We start from the raw sequence: 16,366 nt of genomic DNA, 5'->3' as shown, positions 1-16,366 counted from the left end.
AGGTAGAGAAACAAGAGAGAGAGGTAGAGAAACAAGAGAGAGTAGCTGAAGGTTATTGGCAAGCTGTTAGTGTTCCATTCCCCTATAAACATATGCCTTCTCAACGTGTAGGAAGCTGATCAGTGTAATCATCTTTTGAGGAGACAAAATGCAGAAGTGTCCACAGTACTGTGTGAATGAAAAAAACCTTGTAAAACAGCTTGTCAGTCTGGGTTCACAAGGCTATATGGTGGTAAGGGGAGTGATTTACCTTTCGTCTGCTGGAGCTGGTTGTGGTTTAAGCAGTGCTTAGTGCACCATCTCTTCCTGAATGATACAACACTGACTGAACACTGGCCCTTTTGTCTGGTTCTAAACTAACATTTCATTACAAACTCGCACACTGGTGTACAGAGGTGTTCTGAGGACAGACAACAAACCTTAACATTTAACACAGATTCTACATTACAGTCAAGAGAGAGACAGCCATAGAGTCGGGATTCTGTTTCTATAGTGTCCGGCAGAGAGATTACTTGCCTACGAAGTGGTAGCTCTCTAGAGATCGTAGGTCGTAGATGTGTTCTCTGGCGCTGGTGACAACTCTCTCTGAACCGTTCCTAATGAGGTGGGACAACAACAGCAGAGACTGGGGGAGAAGAGATGGAAACCTATTGTTAGAACTGCTTATGATGGACCTTCGGTTATTTTTATGACAGGTCATGGTCTCAACCGTTTCTGATGATCTGGGGCAACAACAGAGACTGGGAGAGCAGACCTCAGCCCTCGAGGTCTGGAGTTCAATAACCATGGCTTATGTCTTGGTTGTAAAAAGAAAGGAAGTCACACTATGCTGCCAACCTAACCAAGGTTTACCCATTACAATGTTGGGAGCATACACTGACCAGGTGAAAACTATGATCCCTTATTGATGTCACTTGTTAAATCCACTTCAATGTGTGTAGATGAAGGGGAGGAGACAGGTTAAAGAAGGATTGTTAAGCCTTGAGACATGGATTGTGTATGTGTGCCATTCAGAGGGTGAATGGGCAAGACAAAAGATTGAATGCCTTTGAAGGGAATGGTAGTAGGTGCCTGGTGCACCGCTTTGAGTGTGTCAACTGTAACGCTGCTACATTCAGTTTCCTGTATGTATCTAGAATGGTCCACCACCCAAAGGACATCCAGCCAACTTGACAACTGTGGGTAGCATTGGAGCCAACAATGTAGAGTCCATGCATCGACAAATTGAGGCTGTTCTGAGGGCAAAAGGGGGCGGTGAAACGCAATATTAGGAAGGTGTTCCTAATGTTTTGTCCACTCAGTGTATATACAGGGAGTGACTTACTTTGTCTTTATCTATAGTTTATTCAGCACCTCTACAAACATTTTGGGGTGTGGGTCAGCTCATGCTTTTTACCAGATGATGACAGGTTATAGCTCCTCTCTGACCTTGTAGACCCTTCTCCAGTTCTTCTTATTGTCCCGGAGCATCCTGTTCCACAGCATGTTCATCACCTCAGGAAACTGCTCATACATAAACGTACATCTGAGGAGAGGGAGAGACACACACACACACACACACACAGACAGAGGGAGAGGTGTACAGGAGTTAGTCTACATGGCAACATGATTCAATCCAAGTAGAACGTTGCAGATACTGTATAAAAGTTGTTGCAAACTAACTTTTGTGTGTGTGTGTGTGTGTGTGAACAGCGCCCCTACCTGGAAATCTCTGCCATCTGCTGTCCTGAAGGTCCCCAGGGGTCATCGTTGGTGGCCTCCCTCACCTTAGTCTCCACCTCCGAGTAGTTCATCACCACATTGGTTCTACAGGGGGAGGTAAAGGTAGGAGATATTTTAGTGGCTCTTATGAAAATAATGATGTCAAACAGGAGACAAAAGGAGGGTCTGCACTCAATTAACAGTTTAAAAAATACTAAGTATTTTGTCACCTCTTACGTCTACACGTTCCGCTAGCGGAACGTCTGCTCCAATATCCAATGATGGGCGGGGCGCGAAATTCAAACTCCTCTAAATCCGAAAACTTACACTTTTCAAACATATGACTATTTTACAGCTATTTAAAGACAAGACTCTCCTTTATCTAACCAAACTGTCCGATTTCAAAAAGGCTTTACAGCGAAAGCAAAACATTAGATTATGTCAGCAGAGTACCCAGCCAGAAATAATCACACAGCCATTTTTCAAGCTAGCATATCATGTCACATAAACCCAAACCACAGCTAAATGCAGCACTAACCTTTGATGATCTTCATCAGATGACACACCTAGGACATTGTGTTATACAATACATGCATGTCTGTTCAATCAAGTTCATATTTATATCAAAAACCAGCTTTTTACATTAGCATGTGACGTTCAGAACTAGCATTCCCACCGAACACTTCCGGTGATTTTACTAAATTACTCACGATAAACGTTCACAAAAAGCATAACAATTATTTTAAGAATTATAGATACAGAACTCCTCTATGCACTCGATATGTCCGATTTTAAAATAGCTTTTCGGATGAAGCACATTTTGCAATAATCTAAGTACATAGCCCGGCATTACAGGGCTAGCTATTTAGACACCCTGCAAGTTTAGCCTTCACCAAAATCACATTTCCTATAAGAAAAATGTTCTTACCTTGCTTGTTCTTCATCAGAATACACTGCCAGGACTTCTACTTCAATAACAAATGTAGGTTTGGTCCCAAATAATCCATCGTTATATCCAAACAGCGACTTTTTGTTCGTGCGTTCTAGACACTATCCCAACGCTAAATCTCGGCCACGAGCATGACGCAAAATATGACAAAAAATTTCTAAATATTCCATTACCGTACTTCGAAGCATGTCAACCGCTGTTTAAAACCAATTTTTATGCAATTTATCTCGTAGAGAAGCGATAATATTCCGACCGGGAATCTGCCTGTCTGTAAACTGAGGAAAAAACCGAAAGCCGGGGGCGGGGCGTGTCACGCGCCTAAGGCTTAGTCCATTGAGTGACCACTTAGCTTTTGCTCTCCTTTGTTTCAGCCAGGGCTTTGAATTACGTCATTCCTGTTTTTCCCGGGCTATGAGACCTCATTGGAGACGTGCGAAGTGTCACGTAAGAGCAGAGATCCTTTGTAAACGATAGAGATAATAAAGAAGGGCAAGAAATGTTCAGACAGGGTACTTCCTGAACAGAAGCATCTCAGGTTTTTGCCTGCCATAGGAGTTCTGTTATACTCACAGACACCATTCAAACAGTTTCAGAAACTTTGGAGTGTTTTCTCTCCAAAGCTAATAATTATATGCATATTCCAGTTTCTGGGCAGGACTAATAATCAGATTAAATCGGGTACGTTTTTTATCCAGCCGTGAAAATACTGCCCCCTAGCCATAAGAGGTTTTAATTAACAGAAAAGGCAAACCTTGGCCCAGACCGAGGCCCCCCAGACCGAGAAACCCCAGACCGAGGCCGCCCCAGACCGAGGCCCCCCCAGACCGAGGCCCCCCCAGACCTAGCTTTGGACAGCCTATTTATGGTAACGGTCAACACACACAGCCTCTGTTCTTTCCTCCTGCTTCTCTAGGAACACAGAGTCAAATAACCCTCATGATATAATGTGGTCCTGTGTGGCTCAGTTGGTAGAGCATGGCGCTTGCTACTCAAGGATAGTGGGTTCGATGCTCGCTGGGGCCACCCATATGTAAAATGTATGCACGCATGCTTAAGTTGATGGGTAAAACTGTCTTCTAAATGGCATATATTATATTAAATGATTATAACATAACCGATCTCTCTCTGAGAGTCAAAGGTCAACAACGCTGACACGGTACAGAAGTACTCTGAAGACATGGTGTGTGTGTGTGTGTGTACACACACTATGAAAATCGTCGCACAGTCAGGGAAAACCTGTTTGGCAGGAGAGAGGACAGAGAAAGAAAGAGACAGAGGGTAGAGCAGAGGGGACAGAAGAGAGAGGGTAGAGCAGAGGGGACAGAAGAGAGAGGGTAGAGCAGAGGGGACAGAAGAGAGAGGGTAGAGCAGAGGGGACAGAAGAGAGAGGGTAGAGCAGAGGGGACAGAAGAGAGAGGGTAGAGCAGAGGGGACAGAAGAGAGAGGGTAGAGCAGAGGGGACAGAAGAGAGAGGGTAGAGCAGAGGGGACAGAAGAGAGAGGGTAGAGCAGAGGGGACAGAAGAGAGAGGGTAGAGCAGAGGGGACAGAAGAGAGAGGGTAGAGCAGAGGGGACAGAAGAGAGAGGGTAGAGCAGAGGGGACAGAAGAGAGAGGGTAGAGCAGAGGGGACAGAAGAGAGAGGGTAGAGCAGAGGGGACAGAAGAGAGAGGGTAGAGCAGAGGGGACAGAAGAGAGGAATGAAGGTTAAGTGCTTTGCTGAAGGGCACCAACAGATTTTTCCCCTAGTCGGCTCGGGGATTCACACTAGTGACCTTTTGGTTACTGGCCCAAAGCTCTTAACCAGACAGACAGGCCGACCAAGACAGAGACACTGAGAGAAAACTTAGGTGGAGTGAATGGTGGGTGTGGTCGTGAGAGAGACAAGCTGTGCTTTTTTTTTGGTGAATGAAGGGTGGGTCGCCTCAAGCAGCGTAGTATCAATGTTTCTGCTATACCTATGGTCCAGAGAGACTGGCTACAGTGTATACTTAACCCACTTTACAGTTCCACTGGTTATCCAGTTCTCCAGGCTTCTATGTAAATGTGTAAACAAACACACAAGCTGCAACAGGCAGAATCAGTTATTACCCTCCATAACACCTACACCATCCATAACACCTACACCCTCCTTGCGCAAGAAACTTAACAAGGTCAAGCAGGTTTATTGACCTGAAAAACTCCACTAAGCATGAGCGTTAACAATCAAGGACAGCTGCAGCAATGGAATGCAGTTTATTTTGTAGCCTAACTGAAAGCAAACCACAGAGAAATAGGCCTAGATCGAGCACTGATATTCAACACATAGGCTGAGGCCTAGCATAGGCTACAGTAGGCCTACAGTTACCCAGAACAAAGTACGACTCAGCTCAGACATAACCCCGTGGAGCAGGGCTCAGCTCAGACATAACCCCGTGGAGCAGGACTCAGCTCAGACATAACCCCGTGGAGCAGGACTCAGCTCAGACATAACCCCGTGGAGCAGGGCTCAGCTCAGACATAACCCCGTGGAGCAGGGCTCAGCTCAGACATAACCCCGTGGAGCAGGACTCAGCTCAGACATAACCCCGTGGAGCAGGACTCAGCTCAGACATAACCCCGTGGAGCAGGACTCAGCTCAGACATAACCCCGTGGAGCAGGACTCAGCTCAGACATAACCCCGTGGAGCAAGACTCAGCTCAGACATAACCCCGTGGAGCAGGACGCAGAAGGCAGTGAAGTCTGTCAGTTTTCCCCTCCCTTATGGCTAAAGTTTTAATTTAGAGGGTAAGCTGATCTTAGATCTGTGCCTACAACTTCTACCCAGAGCTAGGAGAAGGTGCATAGACTTAGCGTTGCAGAGGGCTGAAGGCATAGAGCAGGTAAAGGGGCACCTCCCCTCACTGGGCCCTGCCACATCATCACCCCCGGCCCCCTTCCCCTCGCTGTCAGACAGAGCAGCATTGACAGACAGCTGAGAGGACACACCCTGCGTGGTGCTGGAGCCAGAAGTACTGTAGTTGACAGTGATGGTTGTAATCAAAGTTATAAATAGCATCGTTCTAAAAGACTGGGAAACAGTTAGATGGTGAAAACGGCTATTCAAATAGCCTATGAGTTGTTAAATAACAGACTGTAGCATGTCTGCTTGGGGCTACAGGTCTATATAAGGTTTTTTCACTACGTTTCAAAGAGTTTAGACTACATTGTGTGTACTATCCAGCCCAACACTGTAGTTATACAATATTGGTTTCCCTCTCTGTGCCTTGTGTGACTGGATTAACATAATGCCATATTTGCATGCAACTTTAATCAAATTTGATTAGTCACACTTCTCAACAATGCAGAGAGAAAGAAAATAGAGAAATAAAACACGTAAACAATAAAAGTAATAAATAAACAATGAGTAAAAGTGCGGTCCCTGACCGGGAATCAATAGGATCATTATTACCGTCATGTTTGCATGGGTGACGCCACAGGCAGTACCACAGAGGGAGTGACATAGCCAAGCACTTACACAACACAGCTAGCAAGTCTACTGAGAGGAGAGAACTACCTCAGGCTCACATTATCAACGTGATCAAATGGAAGCCTTTGATCTTCTCTGTGTGTGTGTGTGTGTGTGTGTGTGTGTGTGTAAAAATCGCACAATATGGCAAAGGCTTCCGTTTCGTTGCAAGTCTAATGCACACACCCATTTCCTTCATCCTGTGACAAGTCCAAATAAAGTCTTTAGGACTAATTATTCAGTATTGAATCAATTTGTCCATGTGACCGCCGGGAGGACTTGGAAACTCTAGATGTCCTTCAGTGAGCCAGCATTCAGACAGCTGTTTCAAGGAGATTCCATGTTGCTTTTGCGGAATAGACCTCCACTGATGGGTGTTGCCTACTCACTCACATCTCCACTCAAGGTCCTTAGAACTCTGGGCCTCGTTTCTCATAGTGTTAAGATTGTTGGAACCTTCTTACAATGCGTCTTTAGTAGCCAAGGTGTTTCCCAGAGCTTTCATTAGTAACATGGCTCTTAAAAACCGTTGTACAATTGTAGAGCAGCCAAAGTGCATCGATAGATACTTTTTTGCCCATCCATTAGATACTTTATTCACAGAACACCTCCGCAAAACATAGATTCTAAGTCAGAACAAAAGTTGACGACAAAGTTGCAAAAGTATTTGCAATTGTTTTTGTAAACAAGTGAAGGATAAAATGATGCTTCAAATGAAATCCGAGATGACTTCATTAAAAGATAGAGGCTACATGGTGTTATAAAGGCTATTTCATGCTCAATTAAATGAGTTCTATTTTGCAACTAAGCTACTGTCAATTGTTTTGCCTCAACGTGTTATGATGTGTGACAACATGTGCCCAATCTGTCATTAAATTCATTATTATTGGGTAAGCATAATAAGCCACCTCAATAGCGGATTTGCAGCCATAACTGGTAATATCTCTCTAGGAGCTGATCCGTCATCAGTATTGTGGAATAATTTGAATGTTAAGGTAAAATTTGAATGGAGAAATCTGATCAGAGAGAAGTGCAGTTCTTTGGATCCTATTAGTATCAACACATGGTCTAGTGACACACTTAGTGAACGTTCTCTCTACCTGCGTGTTTGGGAAACATCTAAAAAGTTGGCTCATACATAATGACTCATCAGGTATGATCATTGTAATGCTTAAGTTACATTGCAACTGGGAAACAAGGCCCGGGTCCTCCACAACACAGCAACACACTAAGACCACTGACTTCAGTACAACAGGGAAACAGAGTCCCAAATCTACTTCCTTCACCCATTACAGCGCAAAGCCCAGTCCTCTTCCTGCTTGCTCTTTCTCTCCCATTATCGGCCTCTTTCTCTTCCTGACCCTCTCTCTGTACCTCTGCCCCCCTCACTCTCTCTGAAGAGGTCACCCAGTAGGGGAGACTAGCAGAGGGGACTTGACTTTTAGCAGGAATGCATTCTTGGACAGGAACTGTGTGCTCCTGCTGTTGCCACAGCTTGCCAAACCAGCCGTTAAAGCTTTGAAGTGGAGATTGCGCAATCCTACTACTTCCCATAGCTCTACAGTAGGCCTGTGTGTGTGTGTGTGTTGCATGGCCTCTCTCAGGGCATTACTCAGCAGGGACGAGGACAGTAAATTATACAAGAGGAGGACAAAAGACAACAATAAGCCAGTTAAACCAGGTGTGGCTCTCGCTCAGAGGTGGAAACATTCAGCCATTCATTCAAGACTTCAGTTTCAATCTCTGCTGACAGCGACTGTACTGGTTTAGGCTAATGTTTAGGCTAGTGTAGGGTGTACTATCCATGGTAGTGTAGGGTGTCCCCCAAATGCCACCAGTATTTATACTTGCACATCCTCATCTGCACATGTATCACTCCAGTGTAAATTGCTAAATTATAATTACTTTGCCACTATTGGCCTATTTATTGCCTTACCTCCTTACTTCATTTGCACACACTATATACAGATTTTTTTATTGTGTTATTGACTGTACTTTTGTTTATTCCATGTGTAACTCTGTTGTTTTTGTCGCACTGCTATGCTTTATCTTGGCCAGGTTGCAGTTGTAAATGAGAACTTGTTCTCAACTAGCCTACCTGGTTAAATAAAGGTGATTTTTTTATTTAAATAATGAACTTTATTTTGAATCCAGATAGTCTGGCTAATAAGGCAGTGACAGAAATGTCTTCACAATGCAACTGTATGCAGCGTGACATTGCCTCTTAATTGTGTAATCTATTGTTGCAATCAGCAAGTTATTGTTTATCACAGAGTTATACATTACACCACTGTCTTGTACTGTATCAACAGTCACTGTGGTTGATAATGGTCTGGGCTCCACCTTTCTGCATGCAAGGCACCTCCATTTTGCAAATGGCCCATATGGCCATATCAGACATACACTACAGTCAAATATATTGTACTTGTTTTGATCATTTAACCTGTAGTATACTTAAGCAATGTGGCCCGAGGAGGTGTGGTATATGGCCAATATACCACGACTATGGGCTGAATTATGCGCGATGCAATGCGGAGTGCCTGGATACAGCCCTTAGCTGTGGTATATTGGCCATATATCACAAACCCAAATGGTGCCTTATTGCTATTATAAACTGGTTACCAACGTAATTAGAGCAGTAAAACAAATGTTTTGTTGTAGCCGTGGTATACCACGGCTGTAAGCCAAATTAGCATTCAGGGCTCGAACCACCCAGTTTATAATAAGAAGCATAGAGGTAGCTAGGCAGAAGTTGAGAGTTATCCAGGTGTTCTAGGTTTACTTGGATCATCCTATACCCTGTAAGAGACAACAAAAAACGAATACATTATAGTCAAGTAAACTGAGCTGTGGCAGTTTTGATAGACCTGTGACATGAGAAAAGCAAAATGTTCTGGTTGTTATGCTAGATACTTTCACATCCGGAAGTTGGATTGTCAGAATACATCCAGTTAGCATTCAAGGCCTTTGCCACAACTAACAGTAGCTACATTTACAAACAAATGTACCCTCACGTAAGTATACGTGTTTTTTGATCTGGCTAACTACCTAGTTCAGTTAGCTAGCTAACCAAAAAAAAGAAATGACAAGTGGCTGTCAAGCTGATAAAAACTAAAAATGACCCAAGACAACGTTAAAAATGGACTAATGGCAATGCCGCTTTAAAAAAAAAAAGGGAACTCTGAAAATATGAGGTCAAATCATGACGTCGGTGATCTTCAGGTCGAAAAGTCGGAGCTCTAGAAAGAGGCCCGAGATGGACCGAGTTCCCGTTAATCCATTTTTCCCAGTCGGAGCTCGTTTTTTCCCTGTTCCCATTTGTTTTGAACACACAAATGTCGGAGATAATCCGAATTCCCATTTGTTTTTAACCCAGCATAATTTACGCTAGGTAATTAGCTAACTAGCTAACGTTAGCCATCTCAACTTTATAAAACAGTAAACGCGGCTAGAAAGTTGAGTTCCCAATCGCTCGTCGGATAGTTCAAGACAAGATTAAAATGGGAATATCGTCGAATGGCAAAAAAGTTGAATTTGTCCTGTGTTTGATTGCCACAACTTTCTATTGAAGCTAGCTGGCTAACTAGCTTCCTGCTGCTACGTGACGTCAAAGTGTTGGGTACGTGTCTCTTTCAAATAGGTAAACTCAAGAGTTTAGCTCGGATAGAGTGAGAATACTTACGCTTTATCAACCAATTCCCGGACTTTCCACATGTTCATCATCTTGGCTCTCTACAGCGGGGCTGTCCGCCTCAGTAACCTGTATTCCAAGCTCTCAAAACCCGATAGAGCTGAGCGCTGTCACCGAAATCAAACCTTGAACCAAAGACAGTGTACAGTGTTTCTTCATCTGTGGAGTTTAAATGGCGATTGGCAACCATTTTAAAGCTGCATTACCGCCACCAACTGGACTGGAGTGTGGACCTAAATTCTAATAATCCTTCTCGATATTCTCGTCTACCTAACGAAACGAAATACATAAATACTACCTCCCCTGAAGACTTCCCCAGCAGTTCACTTAATCCTGACTCTTCATTACTCTTCAAATCTAATAACAATCGCTCCCTTTCTCTTACATATTTCTGGCACTGAAATAGAACATGTTTCACTGTCTCCATCTCCTCTTGACAGTCACACACACAGTCGGATGTTTCCCCACCAATTTCAATGTACTATTGAGCCTTGTGTGTCCCAGTCTCAGCCTTGAGATTACACATTCCTCCATTCTCTCTCGGCCTGAGGACCTCCCTGCCCCCACCTTTTCCTGGGTTTTATACGTGTATCTTCCCTTTCTCTCCCTGTTCCACAACTCTTGCCTAATGTTTTTAACCACTGTTCTTATTAAAACCCCTTGGCTTTTGCTTTACTGATTGATAATTCCATCTCAACATTAGGATGTTTAAGTTCGCGGCTTGGCGATAACATCCAACTCCTCATTCCGCTCTGCTCCCATATGAGCTGGTACCCAGAGGAGCATCACAAATACCTCCATCTGTTTCACCCTATACAATCACTGCAGAACCTCATACAATACATCCTGTCGGCTCTGAGACACAAATTATTTTAAGCTCATCAGTGCTGCACAGGAGTCGGAGCAGATGACTACTCTGTCTGGCCTCATCTCCACCCACCCTGCAGCCAATAGTATGGCCAACAACTCCATTGTGTAAACAGATACGTTTACTGTTGCTATTTTTGTCCCTGCCAAACTCAGCAACACTAAAAACTCCACCTGTCCTTCCTGTTTTAGGGTCCTTAGGTCCATCTGTGAATATATTAAAGAAAGCATAGTATTGTGTTCTTAAATGTTCACTTACAGCTGAATCTACTCCTTCCTCAACATCTCTTACCCTCTAGATCTATCACTGAATGAAGGAGAAACCAAGGTGGAACAGCAGGAATAACCACAGAGGGGCTAAGTATGAACACTGGAAAATGATTCACCTCTTTTAAGGCAGGGGGCACATGCAGTCATGCATTGGACAGGTTACTAAAGAGATGTCCTTGTAACGTCACGAGGAAGAAGATATGCGCAGATCAAAATAGGATATGTAGTTTTCTCTGTGAGTATAAGGAGAAAGTATCCCTTTTGGATTGTGTTTTATGAATGAATTAGCCATGCATTCAAAAGTTAAGTGGTGCTAAATCAGATAATTACATTACCAACCAAGAGGGAAAATATTTGTTTTAAAGACATTGATTCCAATATAAATAATCTATATTCTAGAAAATGTTGTTCTCTCTTGACTCCTTTTTTCATTGAATTTCACTTCAGAATAAAATAACCACAAATATCACATGGAACCATTTGTAGCCTAAATTAGTCCCCAAATCATTTAAAATGACAGAAACCGCCCAGACAACTGCCATAATTGATACATTCCATAACTTCAGCAGATACTGCATAATCAGAATAACCACCCCCTCTTCTGGAGAGACAGGGGACGACAGTACAGAGAAGGTTCAATCCTAACCCAACCCTGGCCTCAACCACAACCCTAACTCTAGCTTCAAGTAGACATCCCGGTTCAACCCTAGCCCGTAGACTCAACCACGACCCTAAAGTTGAGGGAGCATGCAATTGGCAGGAATGTCCACCAGAGCTGTTGCCAGAGAATTTAATGTTAATTTCTCTACCACAAGCCACCTCCAACGTCATTTTAGAGAATTTGGCAGTACGTCCAACCAGCCTCACAAACGCAGACCACGTGTATGGAGTCGTGTGGGCGAGTGGTTTTCTGATGTCAATGTTGTGTGCCCGATGGTGGCGGTGTGGTTACAGTATGGGCAGGCATAAGCTATGGATAACGAACACAATTGCATTTTATTGATGGCAATTTGAATGGACAGAGATACCGGGATGAGATCCTGAAGCCCGTTGTCGTGCCATTCATCCTCCACCATCACCTCATGTTTCAGCATGATAATGCACGGCCCCATGTCACAAGGATCTGTACACAATTCCTGGAAGCTGAAAATGTCCGATTTCTTCCATAGCCTGCATACTCAGACATGGCACCCATTGAGCATGTTTGGGATGCTCTGGATCAACGTTTACGACAGCGTGTTCCAGTTCCCGCCAATATCTAGCAACTTCGCACAGCCATTGAAGAGGAGTGGGATAACATTCCACAGGCCACAATCAACAGCCTGATCAACTCTATGCAAAGGACATGTTGCGCTGCACATCAGATACTGACAGGTTCTGATCCACGCCTCTACCTTTTAAAAAATACGATATCTGTATTCCCAGTCATATGAAATTCATAGATTAGGGCCTCATTTATTTATTTAAATTGACTGATTTCCTCATATGAACTGTAACTCAGTAAAGTCTTTGAAATTGTTGCATGTTGCATTATTTGGCTATTTTGAGCAAAACTTGTATGTAATATAACCTATTCTGGACCATTGTCTTCCCTTCCCTGAAAATAGCCACTGAACATCCTCCTCTGTGGGCTCTCAGGACATAGGGTTGTAGTCTTCAGCCAGGTACATGTCCTCCACTGACTGCACCTAGTTGGGCAATGCTGGCTTCCTCCATTGCATTCCACATCCGTACAGCAGATATTGTGAACCACAAAAATAGCCAAATGCAGCTGCATGACTACACTTATGAACGCCACGGAGGCATTCACCTATTCACCACGGTAGGGTACAGTTACCCGCTACCTCTGATCGCCACGGCGATTGAGTTAATGCACGGGGCGTGCTTCTTCACTAAACTGGATCTCAGGAGTGCGTACAACCTGGTGCGTATCCGAGATGGAGACGAGTGGAAGACAGCATTTAGTACCACTTCAGGGCATTATGAGTACCTCGTCATGCTGTACGGTTTGAAGAATGCTCCGTTAGTCTTCCAATCTTTTGTAGACAAGATTTTCAGTGACCTGCACGGGCAGGGTGTAGTGGTATATATCGATGACATTCTGATTTACTCCGCTACACGCACCGAGCATGTGTCCCTGGTGCGCAGAGTGCTTGGTCGCCTGTTGGAGCATGACCTGTATGTCAAGGCTGAGAAATGCCTGTTCTGTCACACTCTGACCTAGGAGAACTGTGTTTTCTCTATTTAGCTAGGCCAGGGTGTGATAGGTGGGTGGGCATTCTATGTTTTGTGTTCTATGTTTTGGCAGGGTATGGTTTCCAATCAGAGGCAGGTGTCTATCGTTGTCTCTGATTGGAAGCCATACTTAGGCAGCCTGTTTTTCCTTTGTTTTTTTGTGGGTAGTTGTTTTCCATTTAGTTGTAAGTACCTGATGGAAGTGTCTGCTGTCATTTTTTGTTTAATTTGTAAAGTGTTAATTTCTTTCATTAAACTACGAGATGAACATATTCCACGCTTCACCTTGGTCTACTCATTTTGACGTCTGTGACATGTTCTTTCAACAGTCCGTCTCCTTCTTAGGGTATCGCCTATCCACGTCAGGCGTGGAGATGGAGAGTGACGCTCGCAGTGGTCGACTGGGGCGGACAGGGCTTTTAGGAAACTGAAGGCTCTGTTTACCTCGGTTCCTGTGTTGGCTAATCCGGATCCGTCTTTGCAATTCATAGTGGAGGTGGACGCGTCTGAGGCTGGGATAGGAGCTGTGCTCTCTCAGCGCTCGGGTACGCCACCTAAGCTCCGCCCCTGTGCCTTCTTCTCTAAGCTTCTCAGCTCCTGGTTTTCCCTAGTCTCTCTTTTTCTCGTCCTTCTGGTTTTTGACCTTTGCCTGTCCTGACACTGTACCCGCCTGACCACTGCCTGACCTGACAGTGAGCCTGCCTGCCGTCCTGTACCTTTGCTCCACCTCTGGATTACCGACCTCTGCCTGACCTGACCCTGAGCCTGCCTGCTGTCCTGTACCTTTGCTCCACCTCTGGATTACCGATCTCTGCCTGACCTGACCCTGAGCCTGCCTGCCATCTTGTACCTTGGCCCCACTACTCTGGATTATCGACTCCTGCCTGCCTTGACCTGTCGTTTGCCTGCCCCTGTGGTTACAATAAACATTGTTACTTCACACAGTCTGTACTTGGGTCTTACCTTGATTCCTGATACTGTATGTGCTACATGATTGATGTTAGATGTTTTTTTTTACGAACGTTGGTGGAGAGCCGCAGCGATGCGTCTCCTCAACAGCACCCTGGAGAGAAGCGCTAGGAATGGACAAGCTAAATATTTTGTGCCCCTGCCTGCTTACCACAGGGCGGCTGCAACGCTCTCCTAAAAAAAACATATGCCACTGGTTGAGAGAAGTTGTCATTGTTTTTGGGCAGAATTCTGTGATGTTTTATGTGTTGTTGTTGGAGGTGCATCTTGGTCAGTTTAGCTAAAAAAAAAGCCTAATGAGGGGGCTGGCTGTGCCTGGCCTCAACCACAACCCTAACCCTAGCTTCATTCCACATCCTGGTTTAGCCCTGAGTGGCACAGTAGTCTGAGACACTGCATCTCAGTGCAAGAGGTGTTACTGCTGTACCTGGTTCGAATACAGGCTGCATCACATCCGGCTGTGACCACGAGTCCCATAGGGCGGCGCACAATTGGCCCAGCATCATCCGGGTTTGGCTGGGGTAGGCCGTCATTGTAAATAAGAGTTTGTTCTTAACTGACTTGCCTAGTTAAATAAAAAAATATATAAAGCCACAACCCTAACCCTAGCTTCATTTCCACATCCTGGTTCAACCCTGGCCTCAACCTTGTGATTGCGTGCACATGTGTGTCTGTGAGAGAGCACTGTGAGAGAGCACTGTGAGAGAGCACTGCCCTGTCAAGTTTGTTTGGGTGAAAATGCAGCAGCAGGCCTCTCTATGTTTCATGACATCCTACCCCTGGGAAAGCAGAAAACATCTTACAACTCTCTTTCTCTCTCTATGTCTGTTTCTCTCTCTCTCTATTAGTACAAAATAAATAAAGAATGAAAGAAAAGGAAAACTAACCATAAGACAGGAAAAAAATTGAGAGAAAACACATTTGAGAGAAAACAAGAGACAGCACTTAACAACCCAGAATGCACTGCACCCAAGGGAGCCACCTCAATTACCGCCTCACGTCCGAAGAGAAGAACTCTGCGAGAAATGATGGCTGAGATGGAGACGGCTGGGGGAGGTGTGTGTGAGAGAGAGAGACATAGAGAAAGAGACAGAGAGATCAACCATCACTAAACCATGCTATACTCCTCTGGGAGGAACTAAGTGGGAAGGGATGTTGTTCAGGGTGTGTGTGCATGTGAGTATGTGCACACCCATGAGTGTGTGTGTATGTATTGGGAATTAGGGTTGGGGGGGTCTATTGAATCTTAAAAATTGTGCTGAAAAAGTCTATCACTGAATATTTTTTGAAAATAATGGAGAAATCAACCCAATATACCAAGGTGTCGCATTTCAAGTAAAACATTTGAAGACATTAATGTCCCTCCAATTCCTATTATTCCTGGCAGTGGATGAATCAGATCCACATCTGATGTACAGAGAGAAGGAAGGAAAAGCTCTCATATTCTAAATGTAAACAGTAAAAAATTGCCTGACCGGTTTCAAAATCAAATCTGCATTCAGAATGTTTCTCCTTCAGAAAATACTCTTTGTCCCTAAAACACTGCTTTTGGACATGTGACCAAATCTCCCTGTGTCATCCTTTGATATGTGAGCACAAATAACTTTTAGACTTCACAGAGAATGAAAACTGCTTTAAGATTGTTTAAAACATCTTATCTGACGTTCCTGTCAAAGTGTGGGACATTGAACTGTAGAAAAGACTTAACGCTCTGTGTGTGTGTCCACCATGTAGTTCCTGGGCCCCTCTCCCTGTGTGTGTGTGTGTGTGTGTGTGATTTTGTGCATGCATGCACACATGCGTTAGTGTGTGTGTGTCTCTGCTGTTATATTAATGTTGTTGTTGGCCCCAATGCAGCCCACAGTGAGACCTTTTCCAGGTCCTTTTCCTTTTCCCAGGCGATAAAACCCCTCATACACCACATACTCTCTGAACCTGTCTGCATGACAGGCCCCTGTTTATGTGTGTGTGGGTGTGTTTGTTTGAATGCATGTGCAAACATTTTCAATGTGTGTGTGTGTGTGTGTGTTTCCTATGTGTGTGTGTACCCAGTGACAGTCTGCACTGGCCCTGAAAGCATCTGTTCCTTTACAGACAGATTCAATTATCAATTACAGTAAAACCAGTAAAACCCAGAGAGAGCAGAAGATCTGGACTCATAACCAGTGGACTGGATCGATCAGAGAGAGGAGGAAATAG

At 44.3% G+C, this 16,366-nt stretch overlaps 1 protein-coding gene across 1 annotated transcript; it reads right to left on the bottom strand.

Moving 5' to 3' along the window:
* Positions 1-251: 251 nt before the first annotated feature.
* Positions 252-9,989, bottom strand: LOC115205633 (clathrin interactor 1). The gene is made up of 4 exons (XM_029771818.1): positions 9,818-9,989; positions 1,702-1,806; positions 1,429-1,525; positions 252-625 (listed from the first exon to the last, which is right to left on the bottom strand). The coding sequence occupies exons 1-4, from the start codon at positions 9,856-9,858 to the stop codon at positions 509-511; spliced, it is 360 nt and encodes a 119-aa protein (XP_029627678.1). The 5' UTR covers positions 9,859-9,989; the 3' UTR covers positions 252-508.
* Between the last annotated feature and the right edge of the window lie 6,377 nt (positions 9,990-16,366).

Source organism: Salmo trutta, chromosome 13 (assembly GCF_901001165.1).
Source record: "Salmo trutta chromosome 13, fSalTru1.1, whole genome shotgun sequence".
NCBI classification, from domain to species: Eukaryota; Metazoa; Chordata; class Actinopteri; order Salmoniformes; family Salmonidae; genus Salmo; species Salmo trutta.
This window is presented reverse-complemented; position numbering and strand designations above follow the sequence as displayed.

What these genes read in the sequence shown, in the direction of transcription:
- LOC115205633 (XM_029771818.1), bottom strand. Translation starts at nt 9,858, where the DNA reads ATGATGAACATGTGGAAAGTCCGGGAATTGGTTGATAAAGC. An exon ending in CAGATGGCAGAGATTTCCAG is followed by an intron (nt 1,526 to 1,701) that starts GTAGGGGCGCTG and finishes CCCTCTCCTCAG; the next exon opens with ATGTACGTTTATGTATGAGC. An exon ending in ACTGGAGAAGGGTCTACAAG is followed by an intron (nt 626 to 1,428) that starts GTCAGAGAGGAG and finishes CTTCTCCCCCAG; the next exon opens with TCTCTGCTGTTGTTGTCCCA.